General features: G+C 36.5%; 1 protein-coding gene across 1 annotated transcript in view; it reads left to right on the top strand.

The window, feature by feature from the left end:
* ADAM28 (ADAM metallopeptidase domain 28) overlaps positions 1-13392 on the top strand; it is a 116974-nt gene extending 103582 nt beyond the window's left edge. Inside the window, exons 16-22 of the mRNA XM_007938785.1 lie at positions 2354-2434; positions 2742-2820; positions 7127-7235; positions 8729-8807; positions 10388-10453; positions 12119-12181; positions 13318-13392. Coding sequence (XP_007936976.1) covers positions 2354-2434; positions 2742-2820; positions 7127-7235; positions 8729-8807; positions 10388-10453; positions 12119-12181; positions 13318-13392 — 552 coding nt within the window. The remainder of the gene's footprint in view (positions 1-2353; positions 2435-2741; positions 2821-7126; positions 7236-8728; positions 8808-10387; positions 10454-12118; positions 12182-13317) is intronic.
* Positions 13393-25891: the final 12499 nt, after the last annotated feature.

The raw sequence follows: 25891 nt of genomic DNA, 5'->3' as shown, positions 1-25891 counted from the left end.
AATTGTGTCATCTGCATATCACAGATTGTTAATGAGCCTTCCTCCAATCATGATGGCACTTTCTTCTTCATATAGTCCAGGTTCCCAGATTATTTGTTCAGCATACAAATTGATTAAGTATGGTGGAAAGATACAACCCTGACACACACCTTTTCTGATTTTAAACCATGCAGTACCCTCTTTTCTGTGCAAACTACTGTTTCTTGGTCTATGGATAAGTTCTTCACAAGCACAATTAAGTGTTCTGAAATTCCTATTCTTTGCAGTATTATCCATAATTTGTCATGACACACACACTTGAATGCCTTTGTATAGTTAATAAAACACAGGTAAACATCTTTCATTTATTCTCTGCTTTCAGCCCAGAACCATCTGACATCAGAAATGATGTCTTTCATTCTGTATCCTTTCATGAATCCAGTTTGAATTTCTGACAACTCCCTGCCAATGTACTGCTGCAAATATTTCTGAGTTATTTTCAGCAAAATTGTACTTGCATATGACATTAATGATATTGTTTAATAATTATCACATTTTGTTGGATATTCTTTCTTTGGAATGGGCACAAATATGGTTCTCTTCCAGTCGGATGTCCAAGTAGCTGTTTTCCAAATTTGTTGCCATAGACAAGTGAGTGCTTTTAGCATTCCATCCATTTGCTGAAATCTCTCAATTGACATTCCTTCAATTCCTGGCACCTTGTGTTTCACCAATTGCTTCAGTGCAGGTTGGACTTCTTCCTTCAATACCATTGGTTCTTAATCATATGCTACTTCCTGAAATTATTGGGTTTAAACCAAGTCTTTTTGATACAATGACACTGTATATTCCTTCTACCTTGTTTTGATGCTTCCTGCATCATTTAATATTTTGTCCATAGAATCCTTCAATGTTGCAACTCAAGGCTTGAATTATTTCTTCAGTTCTTTCAGCTTGAGAAATGCTGAGCATGTTTATCCCCCCTCCCCGCTTTTTTAACTCCAGATCTTTGTACATTTCCTTATAACACTTTACTTTGTGTTCTTCTTCTTTTTTCCCCCTTTAGACCTGATAACATTCTAATAACAATAAGCACATTTAGCACCTACATTTTGGTGTCTCAATAAAGAATCAGGGCTTTGTGGAGAACTAGCTGATTCCAGGGCTGGAGTACAGAACATACAAGATGAGACTGGAATGTCTTGTGGAGCCAGATAGTAAAGAAGTGCTACAAAATGATAGGGAAATGATGTAAGGTCAAGGACCAACTTGAAATTGCTCTTGATCAAAGCTGAAATATTTGAGCAATGAATTAATAGTGTGAATAGTGATACTGAGTTGTAACCCATAGACTAAAATAAATATGGTTGACTACATAGTGATATAATAAATGCGTATGGCAGAAAGAACAGCTCTTTGTTACAGTAGAATTAAAATTAACAAATGTAGAGAGAATGAGAAACATAGAGAACGACCACAAAAAGATTACAGTAATTTTCAGACCAAACCAGAAAGAACCAAACTCACTGCCACCAAAAGAGCCATTAACAGATAATAAAATTGGTGGGCAAGATATTAGTATGGTCTCAGCATATCTCCCCGTATTATATTTATTAATGACAAGGAGGAAAATAGTGACTTTATAGTGGAAAAGTATGACATCATGAGTAAAAAGATATGCCAATATCTTGTATGAATGAGGTCCTAAGAAGGGCAATATATCATTTCTTCCCCAAAATACAAAACCTCAATCTAATCATGAGAATACATCAGAAACCCCAAGCTGACCAATATTTTATAAAACTACTGACCAGGTGAATGTACTTTTCCTGTGTCAAATATCATACTCACAGATTATGTAGATTAGGACATGGGCATTTTGGGAGTCATTATTCTACCATACTCTGCCCACTGGCTCCTAAATATTTATGTTCATTCCAAATGCAAAATACATTCACCACATTCCAAGGTCCTCCAAAAGTCAACTAATTCCCGTACCAGCTCAAGTCTAAAATCTCATTTAAATCTCATCAGCTCAGTCTCAACTCTCCTTATCTAAATTAAGTATGAGTGAGGTTCTCAGTGTATTTCATGTATTTCATGCTGAAGCAAAATTGCTCTCCATCTGTGGACCTGAATACTAGAAAACAAATTATCTGCTCTTGAAATACAATGGTAGGACAGGATTAGGGTAATAATTGTTTTACTTTTTCTTCTTGAGCTGTCTTTTGAAATCTTCTGTTCAGCTCTTTCACTTCATCATTTACCACATCACAATAACAGTGATTAATAACATATAAGACTAAATTGCAAAAAGTCAAGCTAAAACCACTGGACATTAATGTCAGCTTTCTGTATTTCACATCACTTTCAGGTTTGCATTAATGCAGAATGTATGGATATCGAGAAAGCCTACAAATCAACCAATTGCTCATCTAAATGCAAAGGACACGCTGTAAGTTTTTAGAAAACGATTCCCTAAGTTTTACAAGTCTTATATAATTTTATGTCAGTTGTGACAAGGCTAACGTAATCTTTTCAACATGAAATGATTGGAATTATGTTTGTTAACCCTTCAGTAGTGTGGTTCAATGCAAAGTTTCTTTTACAAGTCCATTAATGAAATTCCTATTATTGATCGATACATTATAGATGAAATGAGACAGAGCAGGCATTATTCCTTTTCCATCTTCATGCATGAATAAGCCTTTGATGTTATGGTGGTTCTGGTGGGAATACTAATCAGATGGTTGATCCTCTAGGTGTGTGACCATGAGCTGCAGTGTCAGTGTAAAGAAGGTTGGGCCCCACCTGACTGTGATGACTCCACAGTGGTCTTCCGTAGGTAACATTACACATCTGCTCAGAAAACTGCTCTCTTCATCCATGTTTTTACAAGATTTCATTGCTATTTTCTTTCTTCTTGGAATCTTTATCATATAGATATTAAAAACATGATCCAAAAAAAGAAAAAAATCAACCCACTGCCATCAAGTAGATTTCGATTCATAGCTACCATTTAGGACAGAGTAGAACTGCCCCACAGGGCTTCCAAGGGTGTAAATATTTACAGAAGTAGACTGCTTCATCTTTCTCCCATAGTTCAAACCACCCAACCTTTTAGTTAGTAGCCAAATGCTTTAAACACTACACCACCAGAGCGCCTTAAAAGATTTCCTAAAATTTTATATGTTAATTTCCCATGTTTTCTTGTTTCATGATTTCTTTCTTTTATGGCCACCTCTACGAAATTCATACATATAATATTCTCAAAAAAAACTCTTTGAGAATGTGAAATAGATTTTTTTTGGGGGCGTGTGATGTTAGGTTCAATTCTTTTCTCTGAATTATCTCTTTTTCTTGTAAGTCTGATTGTTCTGTTTATTCACCCTGCCTCTTTTATTTCATTGTGCTGGGTTTGTTGTTGTTACCATTGTTTGTTTTGGTTTCTTTTATTTTGTTTCAAAGTCAGGATACACTAATCCTTAGTTGAAGGAGGGATTAAGCTGAATTAAATTAGGTCAGATTTTTTTTTTTTTCCCTATCTTTGTATGCTTGTTGTACTTACATATACCTCCCCTGATGGGAATCTAGCTATGAGCTCTGTGTTAGAAGGTAGGCAGGGTAGGAAGACCATTTGGGTGGGATGCAGTCAGAATGGGGACCCTAACCTCAGTCACCAAGGTGAGGAGTACTTTAGCTTGAGGAGAGAGCTCTTTATCATATTTTCCTTTTGAGAAAGCTGCTTTTCACCAGCTCTCCTCCATTTTCCTTCTCTATGTAATGTAGTATGTGTGTTCGCAGTTAGCTTGTGCTCTGCTTCTCAGGCCCCTGCAAGCCTCACTCCTCATGAGAGTAGTTCTAGGGGCTTTATCTTGTAGCTTGGATGGAGTCCTTGGGTGCTACAAATGGTTAACATGGTTGGTTGTTAACCAAAAGTCTGGAAGTTCAGAAGAAAGGTTTCATGACCTACTTCTGAACTATCAGTTATTGAAAACCCTATGAGTACAGTTCTACTTTAATACACATGGGGTCACCAGGAGTTAGAGGTGACTCAACAACAATCAGTAAAACTAGTAATCAAGCAGATGCTACCCTTATATGCTTTGATTCTTTATTATTTTTTTCTGAAAAATTATTTTTCTCTGTATTATATTTCCATATATTATTTTATATGTAATCTTTTTATAGTATCCATATTGTTGTTTGTATTTTATTTCCTTAATTATTTATCATTCAAGATGTTAGGATCTATTCTGATATGCATTGTTAGAGTATTCCTTGAAATTCTTTACTTGGAGGACCAAAACCAATAACCAAACTCACTGCCATCAAGTGGATTCTGACTCAGAGTGACCACCTTTGGGTTTCTAAGTCTGTACATTTTTACGGAAGCAGACTGCCCCATCTTCCACGGAGCAGCTGGTAGGTTTGAACCACTGATTAAGGCCAATTGCCTTAATCACTACACCACTAGAGCTCCTTACTTGGACAGGTGATGAAAGTTTACATTATATTACATAGATTTATATCTTCAGAGGACCAAGTAGGCAGCTAGAGTGCTACTTGTATTCCCATCTACAAATAGGGAGATGTTTTCTCTAAATAACTTATTCTGTGTCATACCATCATGAAATCATTCAATTTTACCCATCAATTTTTTCTTTTTTTATGAGACATCGGATTGGTATGTTTGGTTATAATTCCAGGGCTACTTCTGATTCTATCATTAAGAAAAGCCTCACTTGCACAGGAATATATGATAATTATATTTGTAAATTTCATAAGTATAGTATTTCTTAGATTATATGAAAACTAACAACAAAATTAGATGTGAACTTCTTATCTTCCTGACTAAGCCTTTGTGTTCTCTGTTTCAGACTTTTCCATTGTGGAAAACCCTTCCTATCACCAACAGGAAGGACCCCAGGGGATGATATTTTTCAAAATAAGCAGGGATTCTAAATCTCAATTTGAATAGGAAAAATTAGATCTCTCTTTTCATCTAATTCTAGCTGAAATTTATTTTCTCCAACTATAAGAACATAAGTCAACAAACCACAGCATTATTAGCAATTCCTGTGACTTCATCACAAAAAAACCTACAAATATAATTTTTAACTATTTATTTTTTTTTAGTTTTATTGTGGTTTAGAGGAAAGTTTACAAAGCAAACTAATTTCCTATTCAGTAATTTATACACAGATTGTTCAACGACTTCAGTTACAATCCCACTATGTGTCAGTATTCTCCCCATTTCCACTTGCTTTCTTCATTTCAGTTCATCTAGTTTTCATAGCCCTTTCTTGACTTATTAACTTTGCTTTTGGGCAAAGCCTTTCCTTTTTGTCTCACATCACTGATTGTTCTGAGGAGAGATATTACAAATATTGTTATATCATATTATAGTTGTTGCAACATCTTCAAATATCATATATGCTTATCACTTGTTTGAAACTTTAGTGTTTAGTATCTTGATTCCTATATTCCAATATAGTTACCCAAAGTAAACCAAATCTGTTTCTGTAGAGTAGATTCTAACTCATAGCAACCTTAAAGGACAGAATAGAACTACCTCATTGGGTTTCCAAAGCTGTAATCTTTATGGAAGTAGGCTGCCTTATATTATCTCCAGCAGAGCAGCTGGTAGGTTTGAACCACCACCCATTTGGTTAACCATTGGACAACCAGGGCACCTTCCAATACAGTAAGCTTCCTTTTGAATTCTACCCGTTTTATTAATGGATTTAGAAACATTCAAACTAGGCCATAAAACAAATATCAATAATATAAAGTGTATTCTCTGAACAGGGAACTCTGGTGGTGGGGTGCCTAAGCCATTTGACTGCTCACCAGAAGGCTGGCGGTTCAAACCCACAAGCCACCCCTCAGAAGGAAGGTTGGACAATCTACTTCGGTAGTGATACCGCCTCAGAAACCCAAAAGGGGTTGCTATGAGTTGGATCTGACTCCACAGCAGTGTGTTTGGTTTTTTGGGGGGGGTTATTCTCCAAACAAAGTTGGAATTAGAAATCAATTACAGAAAGATCAGGAACAAGACAAGGATTTCATTCTTACCACTACTATTCAACATTAAGACAAAGCAGACTAGTGTTAAAAGCCCTGGTGCCACAATAGTCAAGTGCTTGGATGCTAATTGACGTGTTGGCAGTTCAAACAAACCAAGTAGCTCCATAGGAGAAAGACACAGAGATCTGTTCTTGAAAAGATTACAGTCTAGAAAACACTATGAGGCTGTTCTATTCTGTCACATTGAGTCACTATGAGTCAAAACTGACTTGATGGCACCTAAGAACACAATAGGGAGCGTGTGTATGGGGCGGAGGGTATTACTTTTTTCCATAGGTTAATTTTCTTAAACAACATATTTTTAATTTTTCCTGTTTTTGAACTTTATGTAAGTGGAGGCATTTAGCATTTCTCTAAAGGAGATCTGGTGGTGCAGTGGTTAAGGCATTTGGCTGCTAACCTGAAGGTCAATGGTCCAAATCTCCATGGAAAAAAATATGAGGCAGTCTGCTTCCATAAAGTTTTATACCTTTGGAAACCCAATGGGGGTCATTATGAGTTGGAATCAACTTGAGGGCAGTGAGCTTGATTTTTTTTTATATATATAACTTTTTTTTCTAATCATAATATAGAAGAAACTTCAGAACACCCAGCTATATCTTTATTAATTCTTTTACTCCCATCTCAGCTCCTATTTTTCTACTAACAAAAATATAATATCAAAGCTTCAGTTTCTTTTTCTCTGTTTCTTTCAAGGGTTCATTTTTAAAATGTTTCACTCCTGCTCTACCACCCTTCTTCCTCCATATGTTCTTCCCAAACTAAAGATTTCTCAGTTATTGCAAACATCATCTCTTCTCAGAAATCTCATTAGTATATTGCTGTATGTATCTCATATTTAATGCTTCATATTTATTTTCTTTATCTAAATATTTTTGCAATAAACATGATCGAAATACATTTTAAACATTGGCACATTAGTTATGAGAAATTTTCCAGGGAATGTATGCTCCCTGTGTCATGTAAATGACACAATAGGTAAGGAAAAGAAATTATGACTAATGTGAGGAATAGATGTGAACTTCTCATCCTCCTGACTAGGCCCCTCCTGTTTCAGACTTTTCCATTGTGGTTGGGGTGCTGTTCCCAGTGGCTGTCATATTTGTGGTGATTGCTACAGTAATCCGGCACCAGAGCATCAGAGGAAAGCACAAGAAAGTAAAGAGGTAAGCCTTTATCTTTCTTCAAAGACCTTTTTGGCCCTTATTTAACTAACTTGAAAAGTATAACCTAGCTTCTCAAATTTAACTTTAGTTCATTTCAAGTACTCAGAAAAATGTGCAGACTTTTTTGTTTTTGTGTTCTTGTACTAGAGGCTGGGTATACCTTTTACTAAGACTCCTTTACAACAATATATGTGTCATTTTCTTTATGTTAGTTGCAATATTTACAACTAACAACAATGATAATAACTCCCATTATTTAAAATATTTGCATTATTATAAGAATACAATATTTAACACTTACTGATCACTAAGTTTATGACAAGCAGTATGCTAAGCTATTTTACGTCCACTATCTCATTTAGTCCTCACAACAAGTAGTTATTATTTCCATTTATACAGACAAAAAGGTGTTATATTTTATAGATAAAAGTTTTTATATTTATATAAGAATAAATAAATATATATATATATACACGCGTATGTATATATATATGTGCATATATATATGCGTATATATATATATACGCATATATATATAGTTGTTGTTAGGAGCTCTGGTAGCATAGTGCCTAAGGCACTTGACTGCTAACCAGAAGGCTGGCGGTTCAAACCCACCAGCCACTCCTCAGAAGGAAGGTTGGGCAATCCTACTTCCATAGTGATACTGCCTCGGAAACCCAAGGAGGGGTCGCTATGAGTCGGGGCCGACTCGATGGCATATAACAACAACAACAACAACATAGTTGTTGTTATATGCCGTTAAGTGGGACCCAACTCATAGCGACCCCCTTTGGGTTTCTGAGGCAGTATCACTACGGAAGTAGATTGCCCCATCTTCCTTCTGAGGAGTGGCTGGTACGTTTGAACCGCCAGCCTTCTGGTTAGCAGTCAAGTGCATTAGGCACTATGCTACCAGAGCTCCACACACACACATATATATATATATATATTCCTTACAACAATCTTACAAGTAAGAACGTTTACATTTTTCCTAATGTGGAAATAAAAACATAGAAACTCAATGGAGTTAATGACTAGTTTAAAGTCTTACAAAGTACATAATGGAAACTTGATTTGTATCTAGATCAGTTCATCTTCAGGGCATAGTCTTGATGCTATGACAACATTCTAGCATTCTATAAGTCTGATTTATTTACCCATAATGAATTTTTAAATAAATATTGAATAAAATCATTAATTATATAATTTATTGAAAATTGGAGATCAACACCATCATCATTAAGAGGCAGGGCTCTGAAAAGAATGAAAAAGAAAATCATTGGTGGTAGTTATAAATTACAGGACAAGAAGGAAGCTAACAGGAAAATGAAAGTGGAATAATCCACTAGGGAGCAAATAAAAAGCCAGGCATTAACCAAAAATGACACGATAGGCAAAGGAAGATGATATATTTTGATCTGACAGAATTACAATTTCCCCATCATACTGCAGGAACTGTTAAGTCAATTTATGTGAAATGTTTTTACTCGCAGGCCACTGTCCAGCACTGGAGCCAGACTACACAAACAGAAGAGGAAACCCCAGATGGCAAAAGCTGTTCAGCCTCAGGAGGTAGACTATAATTTGTACTGTTTGTCATAGGCAGTAGTGTCACCAGGGTTGGTGTCATCAGTGTGGTAACTCATACTGTCAACCCTCCCCATGGTCCTCCTCCCATACCAGATCATATGGAATTCTTAGTAAATTTTATTATTAATTTTAATCATAGAAGAATATATGATAATTATAGTTGTAAATTTTTAAAGTATGTTGTTGTTTGCCATTGAGTCGGACCCAAATCATAGCGACCCCCCTTGGGTTTCTGAGGCAGTATTACTACAGAAGTAGATTGCCCAACCTTCCTTCTGATTTTTAAGTGTAGTATTTCTTAAATTATATGAATACTAACAACAAAATTGTTTTGTAAAATTTTTCTGTGTTGTATTACAATGTTATTTGTCATAACATTATTAGTAACTGAATGGAAATCTGTTTTTATTTTTTTCCTCCTTTTCCTTTAATTACAATAAGTTTCTCAGAAAGTTATTGATAAAATTCCACAGATACTAATTACCACAATATTGTAGCTAAAACACCATAAAATTTGACAATATCAGACTATAAAAACATCAGCAGCAATGGAAACAACAGTGCATGTTTGTAGCACTTGCTGATGAAACCAAGTGATTCAAAGCATCATTGTAATGGGTAATAATGATAGCTCTGACCAGAGTTTTAGCCTCATGGGTATATTGATACATGCAAGATGGGCTTATGAAAAAATGTTTTTGTTGTTATAACTAACCACAGGGATATTTTTATAAAAAAGTAATACATTTTAGCTGAAACACTGCACAACAGTTTTATGAACAATCATTTTAGTGTCATTCCTTCTGACACTGTCACACAATATGGTCCACACCTCCCGCTCCTGTTAGTGATGCCACAGGCTCAAGTTTGTAATAATGCTATTCTCTTATCCTAACCACTTATCTATCATTTCTACCCTGCAGTGTTTTACAAATCTATCCCAGCATTTAATATATGGTAAGGACTGCAGTCTCTGTAAATACAAAGTTCAGGACATCCTCCTTTGCCTTTGTTAAATGCAAAAGAGAGTCTCTCTCTTAAATGTGAGCATACTTTGCTCAAGTTCATGAAATACAATGATAATAAAGAGAACACGAGGAAGCAGATGCAAGATGTCTCTCTCTGACTCGAGATTGATTCCTTATTTCTTTTGCCATTTCCTTATAGAAACAACAATGTGTATTGTTGTTGTTGTTAGGTGCCGTCAAGTCGTCTCTGACTCATAGCGAACCTACACACAGCAGAATGAAACACCATTAGGTCCCGAGCCAGCTCTGCAATCCCTGCTGTATATCAATCTCTAATTCTGTGGTTATGTCCTTGCAAGTTTAGAGATTTTCACTAAAGTTGGTTAATGATAACAAAATGCTTTTATGGCAACTTGCCAGTGCGTGATGATGGTTCATACACCCCAAAATGCAGTAACCAGGTCATAGTGATTTCTAGTCTAGTCTCTTGGGTTCACCTTAGGTCTGAACATCCATGCCTTGAAAGTATTTCTTACTCGGTAGCTATACTTATGGAAGTTATGTTTTCATTTAAAAATATTGTTTACTTTTTAGATGAGTGAGATCAAGCTCAATGTGTCTGAACTGCCAGGAGAAGGCAATGAGCCTCCAGCTTCTTTTGTGAGTGCAGAAATTTCTATGGTAATATCACCCCAGTCCAACCTCCAGAAAATATTAATGGAGGAAGTCCCTGTTATTTCTTTTGAGAAGAATGTGGCAATCTGTGTGAATATTAATATAACATATAGATTCTTCTGCAATACTTCTGAAAATATAAAATGTGAGAATGCTGGCAACTCTTTTATACCCCCAAGTTCCCCTAAACCTGTATACCCAGCTAGGAAGATGAGAACTGCTACTCTGCTTCATAGCTCCCATCATGCACCCACTGTGATTGGAATCATTTCTGAGTTGCATGTGTGCAGCTGGATGAAAGCAATCAAACTTCTAGGTTTAGATATGTTCATTGTTGTTGTTGTTACGTGCTGTTGAGTCGGACCCAACTCATAGCGACTCCTCCTTGGGTTTCCGAGGCAGTATCGTTATGGAAGTAGATTGCCCAACCTTCCTTCCGAGGAGATTTGTTCACAGGGGCTATAAGTTCTCTATTTCTGAAAATTATTTAACCTTTTCCAAGAAGCACACCTATTTTCAAGGTCCCATCCTTGCATTAAAAATCTTTATCTTCTTACTAGCTACTTACAAAGCCGAATTTTCCACCACCACCAATTCCTACATCTGTATCATCCTCTTTCCTTGTAAGTATCAGATGGTCAGTGAATGATTTAATTTAATTTTATTTTTTAATGTTTTTTTTCTATATACCCAGTGAGAATGGCATCCTATATCAATGGGTTCTTTATCAGAATGTTCATTCCCTGGGCTAATGTGAGATATGATAATACTTTTGTCTTAGGGATATCTTAGAATATGAGACTTGTATTATTGTCTATACATTATTGTGGGTATTAATTCTTGGATCCGACTCATAGTGACCCCTCCTTGGGTGTCTGAGGCAGTATCACTACGGAAGTAGACAGCCCAATCTTCCTTCCGAGGAAAGGTTGGTAGGTTTGAATCTCCAGTCTTCTGGTTAGCAGTCAAATGCCTTAGGCGCTATGCCACTAGAGCTCCCCTATTTAATTATTAAGAAATTATAAATAGTTCTTTCAAAAAGAACTATTTCCTTCAAAAAGATCATGTCCAGATGATTATTTTGGGAAATTTAAAATTTAACTGTATAAATAATAATTTTATTATTCATCATAAAAGAAATTTATTTTTAGTCACAGTTTCCTGCAAGATGATGGGTATGGAAATTAGACCACATATAGGCAAACCAAGTAAAAGTTAGGCTGTTCTAAAGTAAAAATTAGAATTCATCAAGTAATTATTGAAAATTTTTGCTAGTTTTTGGTATGGTATTCTGTTCTGAGTAAATGAAAAAGAGCTAAAAGTTAAGTTCCTTTTTTTCCATGAAAGTTTTTACATTTTCTGTGGGAAAATGATCCATGTGCTTACAGAGCATGCAATTCCTCAGTTATTATTTGTGTTAAAATGATCACTACCAACAATAAGAAAATGCTGGAGGGAAAATAATTGAGAGTCAGAATGGTTAAAGTTGAAGAAAGTTCCAATACCTGAGTACTTGAAATTTGAACCAGAATCTGAAATTTGGGGAGAATTTAAATGGGTGAAGAAGGGGTGAAGAATGATTTCAGGTAAGGAGATAAGCATAAGCTTAGCATTTGTAATGATCTAGCTTTACTTTTGTCCCTAATATAGCATAAAGATACAAAAATACTTCCCTCTACTGTTCCCAAGGATAAGCCAATATCTACATCTAAGGTAAGAGATCCATAGCTAAATCTGTCAAGCCTTGTAACACTCCTAATATTGAGGAGAGGAGTTTCAGCCATGTCTTCTTAAGAAGTCCACCAAGAAGAGTATCTATATGATTCTGTGGTGGGTGAATATCTTTATTTTGAGTTTGACCAATAACCAAAAGGAGGAAGATGGAAGGGTCTTAGCTAGATGGATCTGATGACCCCACTACTCATTCTCTCAGAAATCTACCCAGTGGGATGGAGGTAATGAAAAAGATGTCCCACAGTATGATCATCTATTACCTCACAACTCACTTCCTGTTCCCTATTGTTTTCATATTATTCTGATTGGTTATGTGAACATATGGATCTCAGTGTGCAGTTTTCTTGCTCTCTTTCCTATGAAATGCTTCCATCCCTTCGCAGTTGATGTATCAAGTACCTATATAATAGAATGTATAACTACAAAGAATTAATTTTAATTTCTAAGACAGGCAGTCCCTAGGTTACAAACATCTGCTTTGCATACAATCTGTAGTTATGAACCAATATCCATAAAGCCTATAATATTAAAAATTGAGAAACATGCAATAGTTCATAATAACCAGTGGGCACTACTTTGTGATACACATCAGAACATTATTATTGTTACTGCACTGTTATGTTAAAGATGTTTTAGTGTATCTGGAAGTATTTCTTTAATTTTTTTAATAAAGTGGTACACTATGTACTATATTCTAAGACAAACATTTGACTAACAATGTCAGATACAAACTGTACCTAACTGTTCCCAACTTCATGCAAATCTGACTTAAAGACAGCCTTAGGAACAGGACTTGTTCACAAACCAGGGACTGTGTGTACTTTATAATTACATAACATAAAATATCTAGATTATTAATAAAAAATTAATGATGTAAGAGTTTTGTTTTTTTAGGGCTCAAATCCAAAAATCTGAAGCAACAGCTAAGCAAGAATTGTTGGATAAATGATCAATTTAGAAGTCTGGACAGTCTGGATTGAAGAGAAATATACCTACTTTTTATTACTATTTGCTTTTGAGGTCCAAGAAGTGACCATTTCTTGAGTCATATATTTTTAAGAGATTAGAAGAGACTTTTCAAATGAAGTGTACCCTTAAAAATCTATAAATTTAAGATTTATATGCCCAATACTCTTGGACAGGAAGATGACTGTGAAGAAGCTGTGAAGCTGAAATCTTTGATTAAGTGACTTTCCATTCCAATATTCTGTTGTTGTTGTTTGTTTTTACTATAATGCTGAAATATTTGCTTAAATACTTTGAACACCTTTATTTTCTCATTTTGGTAGAAATTAATTAACTCTCTAATGAAAAACAAGCCAAAAAAAAAAAAAAAATCATAGGAGACTGGATGAAGAGGAAGAAAAATTCTACATTTATTATTAAAGTATCTTGATTGTTTTAACAACTAACTTACCGATAACATTAGAAGGCTCAGTTTAGAAGAAAGTAAAGTTAGCTTTATCTGGTTTATGTAAGGTATCTCCTTCTGACATTATCTGGTGATGCTGTCCTTACTAACTAAAAAAATAAAAAAAATGTTCTATCATAAATATTTATAAAACTCAATTACTGACAAGGTAAAAGTGAATTTTATGTATACATAAAAAATTTTATTTTTAAAAATAGTATCCTAAACGAGTGATTGTAAACTGCTGACCTACAGGCATGTCTGAACTGCAGATGTATTTCATTTGGCCTGAATCATGTTGACCACATATATTTTTAAATGTTTTGAATTTAGAGTTCTTGCGTAAACTTTCAGATCCCCAGCTTTTTAAAAGTAATCAGATAGTCTGTCAACACTGGAACCACATTGGCTAATACCAGCAATCAGCTTAGCTGAGTTGTGGTGGAGAAAGCACGAAGGCTGCATCCCAAATAACTTCCTTCTTCCTGCTTTTCAGAACTCCTATTATGTTCAGGTATAAATCTTTATTACTCTAAGACAATCATAATACTCTTGCTTCCCTTACCAGTTTTTGATTTAGAAGTAAACATATGACCTCTTTCTTGTTGGTGAAATGAGAGAGGAGGTGTATTGGAGACTATCTGGAAAAGTTTCCACTGCCTTTTCTTCTGGATATCATCATCTGGATATTCTATCTGGTAATGTTGCACCCATATTGTGATTAGCAGGACAGGGTTGATACACTGAGTAAGACAGAACAGAAAGATAAAAATACCAAAATGGGGTCTTTTAGGGATGTCACTGAACTGCTGGATTAATGAATGATGGGGTCACTTTGTTGGAACTTATGGTTATGTGATCAATAAATCTCCTTATTGTTTAAGTCATTTTGACTTGGGTTTTCTCTTACTTGTAGCTGATGAAGGAGCAGCCCCATTACCAGGTCACATGCATTCTGCTTTATTGTATTGCCATGTTCTTCCTTTACTTATCCTGCTTCACTCATTTATATCAATTACCTGGCCCCTAAAAGCCTTTCTCTCATAAAAGGAATTTTCCCACAAGATGTTTGTTTGCCTGTAAGTGTGAGATTCTAGATAAACTCACTGTGGTCTCAAAAGTGAAACTCAATTTTCAATAAGGCTGAAGTCTATGAACTCACCCTCATTGTAGTAGCTTTTCTCTCCATGTGGGAGTTTTTCTGGAAAGCACCTCAAAAACCATTGCCTCCTCTGCAGTGTGAGGTTCCAGAAGTTCCTACTCTCACTGAGAAATAAATCCTAATATCCTGTAAGGTTATAATCTACTTGTGACCAACCTAGAAGTCTTTGTTAGTAAGCTTGTTATTTATTATTTAATTCCTATCCCTGCCAATAGATTCACCTCATTCTTTTTAACATTGATGAGATGGAAATCTTGAATCTCTGAGTTATCAACTAGTCTCTTAACATGACACAGGTTAGAAATAAACCATATTTCTCAGAGTGACATCTGATATATGCCTTTAGGTTCCCCAATTATGGCACTAGGTCATTGTACCATGTAATTAGTTTAAGAAAATGCTTACCAAATTGGGTTTCTGAGCCCCACCCTGGTTGTCTTTTACCCAGATTGGCTAAGGGTCCTGCCAGGTAACCAACCTTTACCCAGATTGGCTGGGGAGTTCTATGAAGTCTGACTTTTACTACCATTGGCTGAAAAACCCAACTCAGGAACTGGCTTTTATGTGGATTGCCTGAGGGCCTGACTAGTAACTGATAAAAACTCTGGAACACACAGCTCAGATGAGACTTTCTGATTAACAAAAGGCAGAAGAGAAGCATATCCTTTGGATGGACATGAGCTGCCTACACTATGACTCTCCACCAGAAAAGGCAGAGACACAGGATGGCAGCTCAATGTAAACACTAAACCCTGGCTAAGAGCTGTGAGTAGTGGCCTTTGAAAGAGCCTACCAAATGATGTCACAGAACGGTTCCTGTTTGAAAGTTTCTGATGGGTGACTAAAGAAGTGAGAGCCATGACAAGAATGGATATATGCACACCCATGTTCATTGCAGCACTATTTACAATAGTCAAAAGATGAGAACAACCTAGATGTCCATCAGCTGAGGAATGGATAACCAAACTATGGTACATACACACAGTGGAATACTATGCAATGCTAAAGAATAATGTAGAAACTGCAAAACACCACATAACGTGGATGAACTTGGAGGACATTATGCTGAGTGAAATAAGTCAATCACAAAAGGACAAATATTGTATTAGTCCGTTATTGTAAAAGTTAAGGAAAGGTTTATCTGTAGAAGGAAATTTTCTTTGTTGGTTACCAGGGGTGGGAGGGGAGAGGAGGGAAGGCTATTAGATAAATAGAGATAAATATTGATTTGGGTGAAGAGAAGGGCAATGTACCAAATGTGAGTGACCAATATGGCAGCATTGAGGATGAGAAAGACATAAAGAGGTACATGGGAGGTACAGACAACAAATACGAACCCTTTTGCACATACAGTACTGCGTTGTCAGTGAAGGCAAACATGAGTATATGGATAGATAGATGGGTGGACAGGCTAAATGATTAGTTATGTCTATGAAATGGGGAGTGTATTCAAGAACATATACGGGGTTGGCAGACATTGGTCCTCTAAGTTTATGTGAATGATCAGAATTCCCAGGTGTATAATAGAGCTGACAAGGGGCAAGGTTGTGGTCACTGCTTGGTCACAGCCAGCTACTCAGAGGGACCGAGTAGTTGAACCTGTGGGCTTGGGACCATAGTCGCAGGGGACATCAAGCCCAATTGGCATAGCATACTGTACAAAACATGTTCCACCTCCTACTTTGGCAAGTAGCAGCTGGGATCTTAAAAGCTAGCAAGCTGCCATCTAGATGCAACGATGGGTCTCTCCTCTTTCAGAGCAAAGAAGAATGAAGAAAAACAAAATTCATGGAAACAATTAGTCCTAGTGACTGGTACACCATCTGACCTGCAGCCTATACAACTATGAGACAGAAGAACTAGGTGGTGCCTGGCTACCACTGTCATCCACTTGGAAGGGGATCTATGTAGAGATCCTTGATAGAGAGGGAGAACAATGTGGAACAAAACCCAAAATCATTTGGCGAAAAAAAAAAAATGGTGGGGACCAGGTTTGCTGGTCTGATAGAGCCTAGTAGAACCACTGAGACTATGGCCCCCAGCTGCCCTTCAGGTCTGGAATTGAACCCACACCTGTGGTTTCCAGCGAAACAAAATACAGGCATATAAGTTGAACATTTACCTCAAGTAGATACATTCTTTGGAGAGAACAATCATGGGAGAAAGAAGGGCTGTTTATGCACAGAGAGACAGCTCAGGGGGCAGGAGTGTATGGAGGGATGGACACTGGGAAGAGGTAATTATCGGGAGGAAGTAGGAGGAGAGCTGTTGCACTGTGGTAAACTGTGGTCAATTACATGAGACAAAGTATATGTGAACTGCTGTATGGAAAGTGAATTTGCTCAGTATATCTTCACCCAAATGATAATAAATAAATAAATAAAAAGATCACTCTGGCTACCTTGAGAATAATAGATGAGGGGAATCAAAACTAGGGGTTGAGAGACCAGATGGGATTCTGTTGAAGTATCAGGAGTAATCAGGTGAGACATGGCAGTGACTTTTGGGGGATGGTAGTAATGAGGATAGAGAGAAATAAACATTCAAGGGAGGCTAAGGAAGAAGTAAGACTTCATAATTGGTTGGATAAGTTAACCTGTGGCTGTCAAAAAAAAAAAAAAAGTTTCTGATGGGTGAGAATGAATATCTGTTTTAGGGATGAATAATTGGATCCTCTTTGAGATGTAATGCCCTATGGGAGCCCTCCTGAACCTCACTCTATGAATATCTTCATTCCTGTTTATATCTTTCTCTATTATAGCAAAGTTATTACTGTAGATATAATGTTTGTACAAATTATCTTCATCATTGCAGTGAGCTATGGAATCCAATAAACAGTGCTGTGGGAAGAATGGCTGACATCAGAAATGGTGGAAAAGTTGGAGAATGGGTGTATATTTGACCTCTGCTTCATAGGAACCAGGAGCTCTGGTGGTGTAGTGCCTAAGGCATTTGACTGCTAACCAGAAGGCTGGCGGTTCAAATCCACCAGCCACTCCTCAGAAGGAACGTTGGGTGATCTACTTCTGTAGTGATACCACCTCAGAAACTCCAGGAAGGGTCACTATGAGTTGGATCTGACTCAAAGGCAGTGAGTTTGGGTTTTTGGTTTTCATAGGAACCACCTTTGTCCTGAATCTTACCTTACAAATTATTTTTTCATTTGGTGTTCAAGAAAGTTCATGTATTACAGTCACTGATGTAAAGTCATTATAGAGTCCTTTACAAGATAGGGTCTTTGAAGATGTTATCAGTTAACATGAAGTCATACTGGAGTAGGTTGGGTCCTAATCCAATCTGAGTGGTTTCTTTATAAAAGAGAAGAGACACAGAGAGACATATGCAGGTAAGAGGGGCATGTATGGATGAGTTATGCTGCTACAAGCCAAGGATCACCTCAGGCAAGCAGAAGCTATGAGACACAGGAAAGGATCTTCTGCTAGGACCTTCAGTGAGACCATGGTCCTATCATCACCTGAATTTGTACTATTAGCCTGCAGAATTTTAAGAAAATAAATTTCTGTTTTCATAAGCCAACCAATTTGTAGTACTTTGTTATGGCACTCTTAGAAAATGTTTTCAACAGGTGAAATTACAGTCTTATCCAAGAGCCTTAAGACTGACTTATCACTTATTCCCTAAATACACCTTAGCACCTAACCAGTTGACTGTTTTTTCTGAGTTTGGAGAATGTGCTTAACTTTGAACAAAGTAATGAATCACATATAAGAAAATAAAGCAAGTTCTAGTCAGTTGCAATCAGAATATGAAAAGACTGGACATAGCGTAGTGGCTAAGACACTTGCCTGCTAACCAGACGGCTGGCGGTTCAAACCCACCAGCCACTCCTCGGAAGGAAGGTTGGGCAATCCTACTTCCATAGTGATACTGCCTCGGAAACCCAAGGAGGGGTCGCTATGAGTCGGGGTCGACTCGACGGCACTTAACAACAACAACAACATATTACTAATCAAATTGATAATACAGGTAGTCCTCAACTTATGACATATTTGAGTTATGATGGGCCATGTGAGATGCTGGGGATCGAATCCAGGACCTCATGCATGCTAAGCATGTGCTCTACCACTGAGCTAGCTCTGGTAGTGTAGTGCCTAAGGCACTTGACTGCCAACCAGAAGACTGGGAGTTCAAAATCACCAGCCACTCCTTGGAAGGAAGATGGGGCAATCTACTTCCACAGTGATACTGCCTTGGAAACCCAAGGAGGGGTTGCTATGAGTCAGGTCCGAGTTGACGGCACATAACAACAACAACATGCTTATAAGTGTCCCTTTCTTTGTACATATTACAGTTTGTAATATATACTGCATACAATGTTTGCAACACATAATTTAATATTATAATTCTCATGCCAACCCCCCAAAGACAAATAAAGATCAGATTTATAAAGATATTGATAATAAAAGCCAATAATAATGAAAACTTGGAAAAAAAGAAAAGTGAAGCTTTTGACTTATGCCAAACCAGAGTTGTCAAATGGAACCCTGTTGTGAACTTGACACTTCCTGTAATGACACTTATGTGGTGAGGAACTAAGAACATTCTCTGGACAACAGTCAGCAAGGATCTGAGGCCTTCAGTTCAACAGCATTTGAAGAATTAAATTCTACCATCAATGAGCTTAGAAACAAATCCTGTCTCAATCGTGAGAGACTCTGAAACAGGACCCAGTTAAGTTTTACCCAGATTCCACATCCACAGAAACTGTGAGTTAATAAATTTTTGTTCTTTTAAAGTTGCAATGTTTGGGGGATGATCTGTTATGTAAATAATAAATAGTTATACAAGGAGAGAGGAATCAAATCTTTTAAATACCCCGGATGGATTAGAGATAATTAACAACTGTATTAAACCGGTCTTTTGTCACCTCAAAATGTTTACATTTCTTTATGCATGCATTCTCTTTCATTTGTTCTTTTCTCATCTTTAGGAACACTGATTATCTGTGTGAGAGCTCTAGCAGCCAGTCTCCTCATCGATCACATTCTCTCATCTTTTTTTCCTTTGATGTTTTTGAGAATTCCTCAGGTTTGTTTTTCAAATACATATTTTTTATGTATATATTTTATGTTGCTCTTTACTATGTCGTACTCTACTAATTTTAAGGCATATCATAGTTGTGTCTCAGATTGACTAAATCACTTTTTCCTCTTATCTCACTGTAGTTTTATGAAATGCTGACCTCCTATTTTTTTTCATTTGTTACCAGAATTTCATTGTTTTAATTAAATTAACCAAGCAAATTCTGTCTAAACTTAATTATGACTTTTTACAGAAACAATTTTTCAAAAGATCATCTTTTGAGCACTATGGTTCTGCCTTTTCCAAACATAATTATCTCATAGGTGTTATACTTATGTATACCAGTAGTTTACCCTAACATTATAAAAGTTCTACTCAGACTTCAGTATCCTCACATTTTATATCTTTTCAGTCATAGCTTAAGCTAAAGAGGTTTGATACACTAAGTCTTAGTGTAACAGGGAAATAGTTGGGGCCATGGGACAATTGTGCATGTTCTGCTCTGTCCAGACCCCTATTTCTCCTTAGATAAAGTGGTCTGTCAGACATGGAGTCATCAATAGCCTTGTTCAAGACACTGAGTGTTCTGTTACCTAGTGCCGCTCTGACAAGAAATATACCACAAATGGATGGCCTTAACAAACAGGAGTTTACTCTTACACTTTGGAGGCCTTGAGTCCAAGTTCAAAGTGCCAGGCTCTAGGGGCTGGGTGAAAGTCCCTCAACCTTGGGGTCCAGCTCTGCCTCCTGCTCCTGGCCCACTGGAGCTAGAGGCATTTCTTCACTCATACAGCTGCTGGCTGCTGAGGCTGAGAACCCCCCCAAGGTTGACAAGTAAAAAGGCACAGTCCCAATGTTACCAAACCACACGGCAGGCCATTAACTTAAGTCCGTTGTAAGTCCCAAGGTCGGCAGAGCATAGCAGGCTGTTGAGCAATGACATGGCTACATGCAGCGTCCAAGTGTGCCATAGGCTAAAGACCATTCCCCAAGGCTGCTGCTTATATACAGGAAGCAGACCACATACCCAAAGGCAGCTACTCAGCTGCTCATAGTAGATTCCACCATGGAGTTGATTGCCAGTCTTGTCATGGGGAATACTACATCCAGCTGCCCAGTCACTCAACCAGGCCTAGCCAAGTTGACACACAAACATAACCACCACACTGAGATTCTTCATCAGTGAAGAACTAAACTCTTTGAGAGAAAAAAAATCCACCAACAAAATCTACAATCATCTTGACACATCTCCTTTTGAATTCAGTTGGCACTCTTCTGCTGCTTCCAGAGGAAGACCTTCCCTTTACAATGACAACTCTAGACACTGTTTATCAAGCAGTGGCCATGGGTAGTCACCTATACTGCTCAAATCTAATGGAATATTACAATTACAATTACTATTATTAGATTAACTAATATTTTTCTGAAAACAAAATCCCTAATCAAGTGAAAATTTTGGTATATAATTTAATATGAAAATGTCTTCTTATTATAATTTAATTCTTGGTAGTAGGAGAAAAGATGACATCCTGCTAACACACACTGCCCTACCCCTCTACAACAGACACCCAGAAAGACTCAGTGAAACAGACAGATAATGATCCTGGGTGGTGTACTGCCAAAGGCATTTGACCACTAACCAGAAGGCTGGTGGTTCAAACCCACCAGTAACTCCTCAGAAGGAAAGCTGGGCAATCTACTGTAGTGATACTGCCTCTGAAACCCAAGGAGGGGTCACTATGAGTTGGATCTGACTCAATAGCAGTGGGTTTGGTTTTTGGTTTAATGAGTATTAGATTAAGTGCAGATATGAAAGGGAGTGAGGTCAGTGACTGGAGAGGGGAAAAAAAAAAAGAAGAAGAAGAAGCCAGAGCAACAGAGGAGAAACCATTACAGACCATTACAAACACAAAGGAAGACAAAGAGCAGAATTACAAAGTAAATAGACAATCAGAAATCATAGGAAAACTGTAATTAGACATGTAGAAGATGAACACTAAAATTATGAATATAGATAACATATTGGAAGAACAAAAGAGTAGCCTCAAACTGACTGAAGAATGCATTTCCTAGCTAGAAGACAAATCCCTTGCTATGAGTGTGTATGAGGAAAAACCATAACAAAGAATGGAGAGAAATAAAGAAAACCTAAGTGTTATAGATGATGATGTGAAAAGAAATAGCACATGCCTGATTGGAGTTCCAGAATAAGAGGAGGTTAAAAATTAAAACAAACAAAAAGAAAACAGAGAAAATTATCAAAGACTTGCTAGCAGAAAACTGCCTCCATCCAAGAAGCTCAATGAAACCCATACAAGATAAACTTCAAAAGAAAGTCACCAAGACATATCATAATCAAACTTTCAAAATCAAAGACAAAGAAAGAATCTTCAGAGCAGCTCAGAAAAAAAGAAAGGTACCATCAAAGAGCAACCAATAAGACAAAACTCTGCTTTCTCAGCAGAAATCATGCAGGCAAGAAGGCAATGGGATGACATATACAAAACCTTGAAGGAAAATAATTGCCAACCAAGAATTCTATAACAAATCAAAGTAATCCTCAAATATGAGGATGAAATTAAGACATTTCCATACAATTAGAATTAAAGGGGATTTGTAAAAGCCAGATCAACCCTTCAAGAAATAATAAAGGGAGTCCTTCCAACAGAAAACCAACATTGGAAGACAGTAAATTAATATCAGTTATGACACATGACACTACCACCTAGAAACCAATCCAGAAAAAGAACTCTCTAAACTAAAATAAGCTTATAATAAAGTAAACAGAGAAATAGAGGAGTCAGTCTGTAAACAACATCAACAACAAAGTGAATAGAGGGAATAAATGTTATTAAAATTACAAAACTTCCAAATACAGAGGAAGTCAGGATGATGTCTATATAGAAGAGACTGTTCCAAACTTAGGGAGATGAGAATTTATTACATGATAACCACAAAGAAAATTAAATAGCCTCTAACCAAAATAAGAGAGAAAAAATCAAGAGAATTTAGTAAACACAAACAAAAAACAGCAAAGAAAATGGAAAAAATAAAAATAATTCAGTAGAGAAAATATTTTAAACAAAGAAACCAATACGACACCAAAAAGCACAAAGAAATGACAGTAAAAAAATTCATACCTATAGCATAGTGGCTAAAGCACTTGACTGCTAACCAGAAGGCTGGCGGTTCAAACCCACCAGCCACTCCTCGGAAGGAAGGTTGGTCAATCCTACTTCCGTAGTGATACTGCCTCGGAAACCCAAGGAGGGGTCGCTATGAGTCGGGTTTGACTCAACAGCACATAACAACAACAACAACAACAACATTATTTATACTTAATGTGAATGGGTTAAATACACCAGTTAAGAGAAAGAGAATGGCAGATTGATAAGAAAAGACCCATTGGTATGCTGCCTACAAGAGACCAACCTTAGAAAGGTAAAAAATAAAGTAAAAGTCAAGGGAGGAAAAAAAGTATCAAGCCAATGGCAACCAAAAAAAGAGCAGGAGTGGAAATGATAATTTCTGATAAAATAGTCTTCAAGGGGAAAACCAGCATAAAGGACAAAGAAGGACATTATATGATGTTAAAAGCATCAATTGACCAAGAGGGCATTACCTTAATAAATATCTATGCACCCATGAGAAAGCTCCAAAATACATAAAGCAAATATTAAATGAAAGGAGAAATAGACAATTCTACAACAGTAGTTGGAGATTTTAACGCACCACTTTTGCTGAAAGGCAGAACAACTAGAAAAAATTCAACAAAGATACAGAACATCTCAAGAACACAATCAAACAACTCAACCTCATAGATATATATACAGAATATTCCATCCAACAAAAACACAATATATGTTCTTTTCCAGTGCACATGGATCACTCTCCAGAATATAGCATATGATAGGCCACAAAACAAGCCCCAATGAATTGAAAAACACCAAAATACTACAAAGATATTTTTGGATAACAATTCTATAAAATTATAAATCAATAATGGAAAGACCAAGGAAAAAAATAAAAAACATGGAAACTGAAAAATCATGGCTCAAGAACTACTGGATAACAGAAATAAAGTGTGAAATTAAAAAAAAAAAAAAAATCCTAGACACAAACAATAGTAAAAACACAACACACCCAAACTTTTGAGTTTTTTGCACAAACAGTCCTCAGAGATCAGTTTACAGCAATAAATGCACACATCAAAAATGAAGAATCAAAATCAATACCTTAACCCAGCAACTCCAACAATAGAAAAAGAACAACAAAAGAAACTTATAGTCTCCAGAAGAAAGAATAAAAAGCAGGATAGAAATAAGTGAAGCAGAAAACAAACAAACAATAGAAAAAATCAACAAGACTGGAAGTTTGTGCTTCAAAAATATTTACATAATCAATAAACTACTGGAAAACTGAACTAAGAAAAAGAAAGAAAAGATACAAATAACATGAATAATAAATGAAATGAGTCACATCACAACAGAACCACCTTAAATAAAAAAGAGAATAACAAAATACTATGAAGAATTGTACTCCAACAAATTTGAAAATCTAGAAGAAATGGATAAATTTATGGAAATACAAGACCTACCTAAACTAACATAGACTGAGATAGAGAATGTGAGCAGACCCATAACAAAAGAAGAAATGGAGCAGGTCATTAAAAAATAAAAATAAAAATAAACTCCCCATTGAAAAATATCCTGCCCAGATGACTTCACTGGAGAATTCTATCAAATGTCCTGAAAAGAACTGATATCTGTAATACTCAAACTATTCCAAAACACAGAAAATGATGGAATTCTCCCAAATTCATTCTATGAAGCAAGCATAATCCTGATACCAAAACCAGGTAAAGACACCACTAAAAGGGAAAACTACAGGCCAATATCCCTTATGAATATAAATGCAAACATGATCAACAAAGTCCTAGTCAATAGAATCAACACCATATCAAAAAAAAATCCCACGACCAAGTGGGATTTATACCAAGTATGCAAGGATGGTTCAGCATCATAAAAACAGTCAGTGTAATCCATCATACAAATAGAACAAAGGAAAAGAACAACATGATTGTATCAATTGATGCAGAAAAGGCATTTGATAAAATCCAACACCCATTACCAATTACAAACTCTCAGTAAAATAAGAATAGAAGATAAATTTCTCAATATAATAAAGGGCATATATGCAAAACCAACAGCCAACATTATGTCAATGGAAAGAGACTCAAATAATTCCTCTTGTAAATGGGAATCAGAGAAGGATGCCCTCTATCACTATTTCTATTCAACATTGTATTAGAAGTCTTAGCCAGGGCAATAAGGCAAGAAAGAGAAATAAAAGACATCCAAATTGAAAAAGAAGAAGTAACCATTTCTATTTGCAGATGACGTGATCCTGTACATAGAAAACCTGAGAGACTCAGCAAGAAAACTACTAGAATTAATAGAAAGTTTCAGCAAAGTGGTAGGATACAAGATCAACACACAAAAATCAGTTGGATTACTCTACATCAACAATGAGATCTCTGAACAGGAAATAAGGAAAAGAAAACATTTACAATAGCTACCAAAAAGATAAAATACTTAGGAATAAATATTACCGGGACACAAAAGACTTATACCAAGAAAACTACAAAACTCTACTGCAGGAAACTACATGAATGAAAGAACATGCTATGCTCAAGGACAGGAGGACTGAATATTGTGAAAATGGCAATACTACCCAAAGCAATCTGTAGATTTAATGCAATCCCTATTCAAATTCCATCAAAATTCCTTAAGGGCATGGAAAAAACAATTACTAACTTTATATGGAAAAGAAAGAAAGCTCGGATAAGCAAAACACTATTGAAGAAGAAAAACAAAATAGGAGGTCTCACACTCCCCTATCTCAAAGAGTATTTTACAGCCATGGTAATCTAAACAGCCCGGTACTGGGGTTCCAGCAAGATGGCAGACTAGGCAGAAGGATTGCATAGACCCTCTTCAACAAAGAAAAGGGAAACCAATTAACACAGACACAGAAGATAATCTTGGACCCCTGAGCCTTGAAGGAAAGGATG

Source organism: Orycteropus afer, unplaced genomic scaffold (assembly GCF_000298275.1).
Source record: "Orycteropus afer afer isolate SDZICR_OR568_19922 unplaced genomic scaffold, OryAfe1.0 scaffold00053, whole genome shotgun sequence".
Taxonomy (NCBI): Eukaryota; Metazoa; Chordata; class Mammalia; order Tubulidentata; family Orycteropodidae; genus Orycteropus; species Orycteropus afer.
Note: the sequence above shows the minus strand (reverse complement) of the source record. Positions and strands in the feature narration are given on the sequence as shown.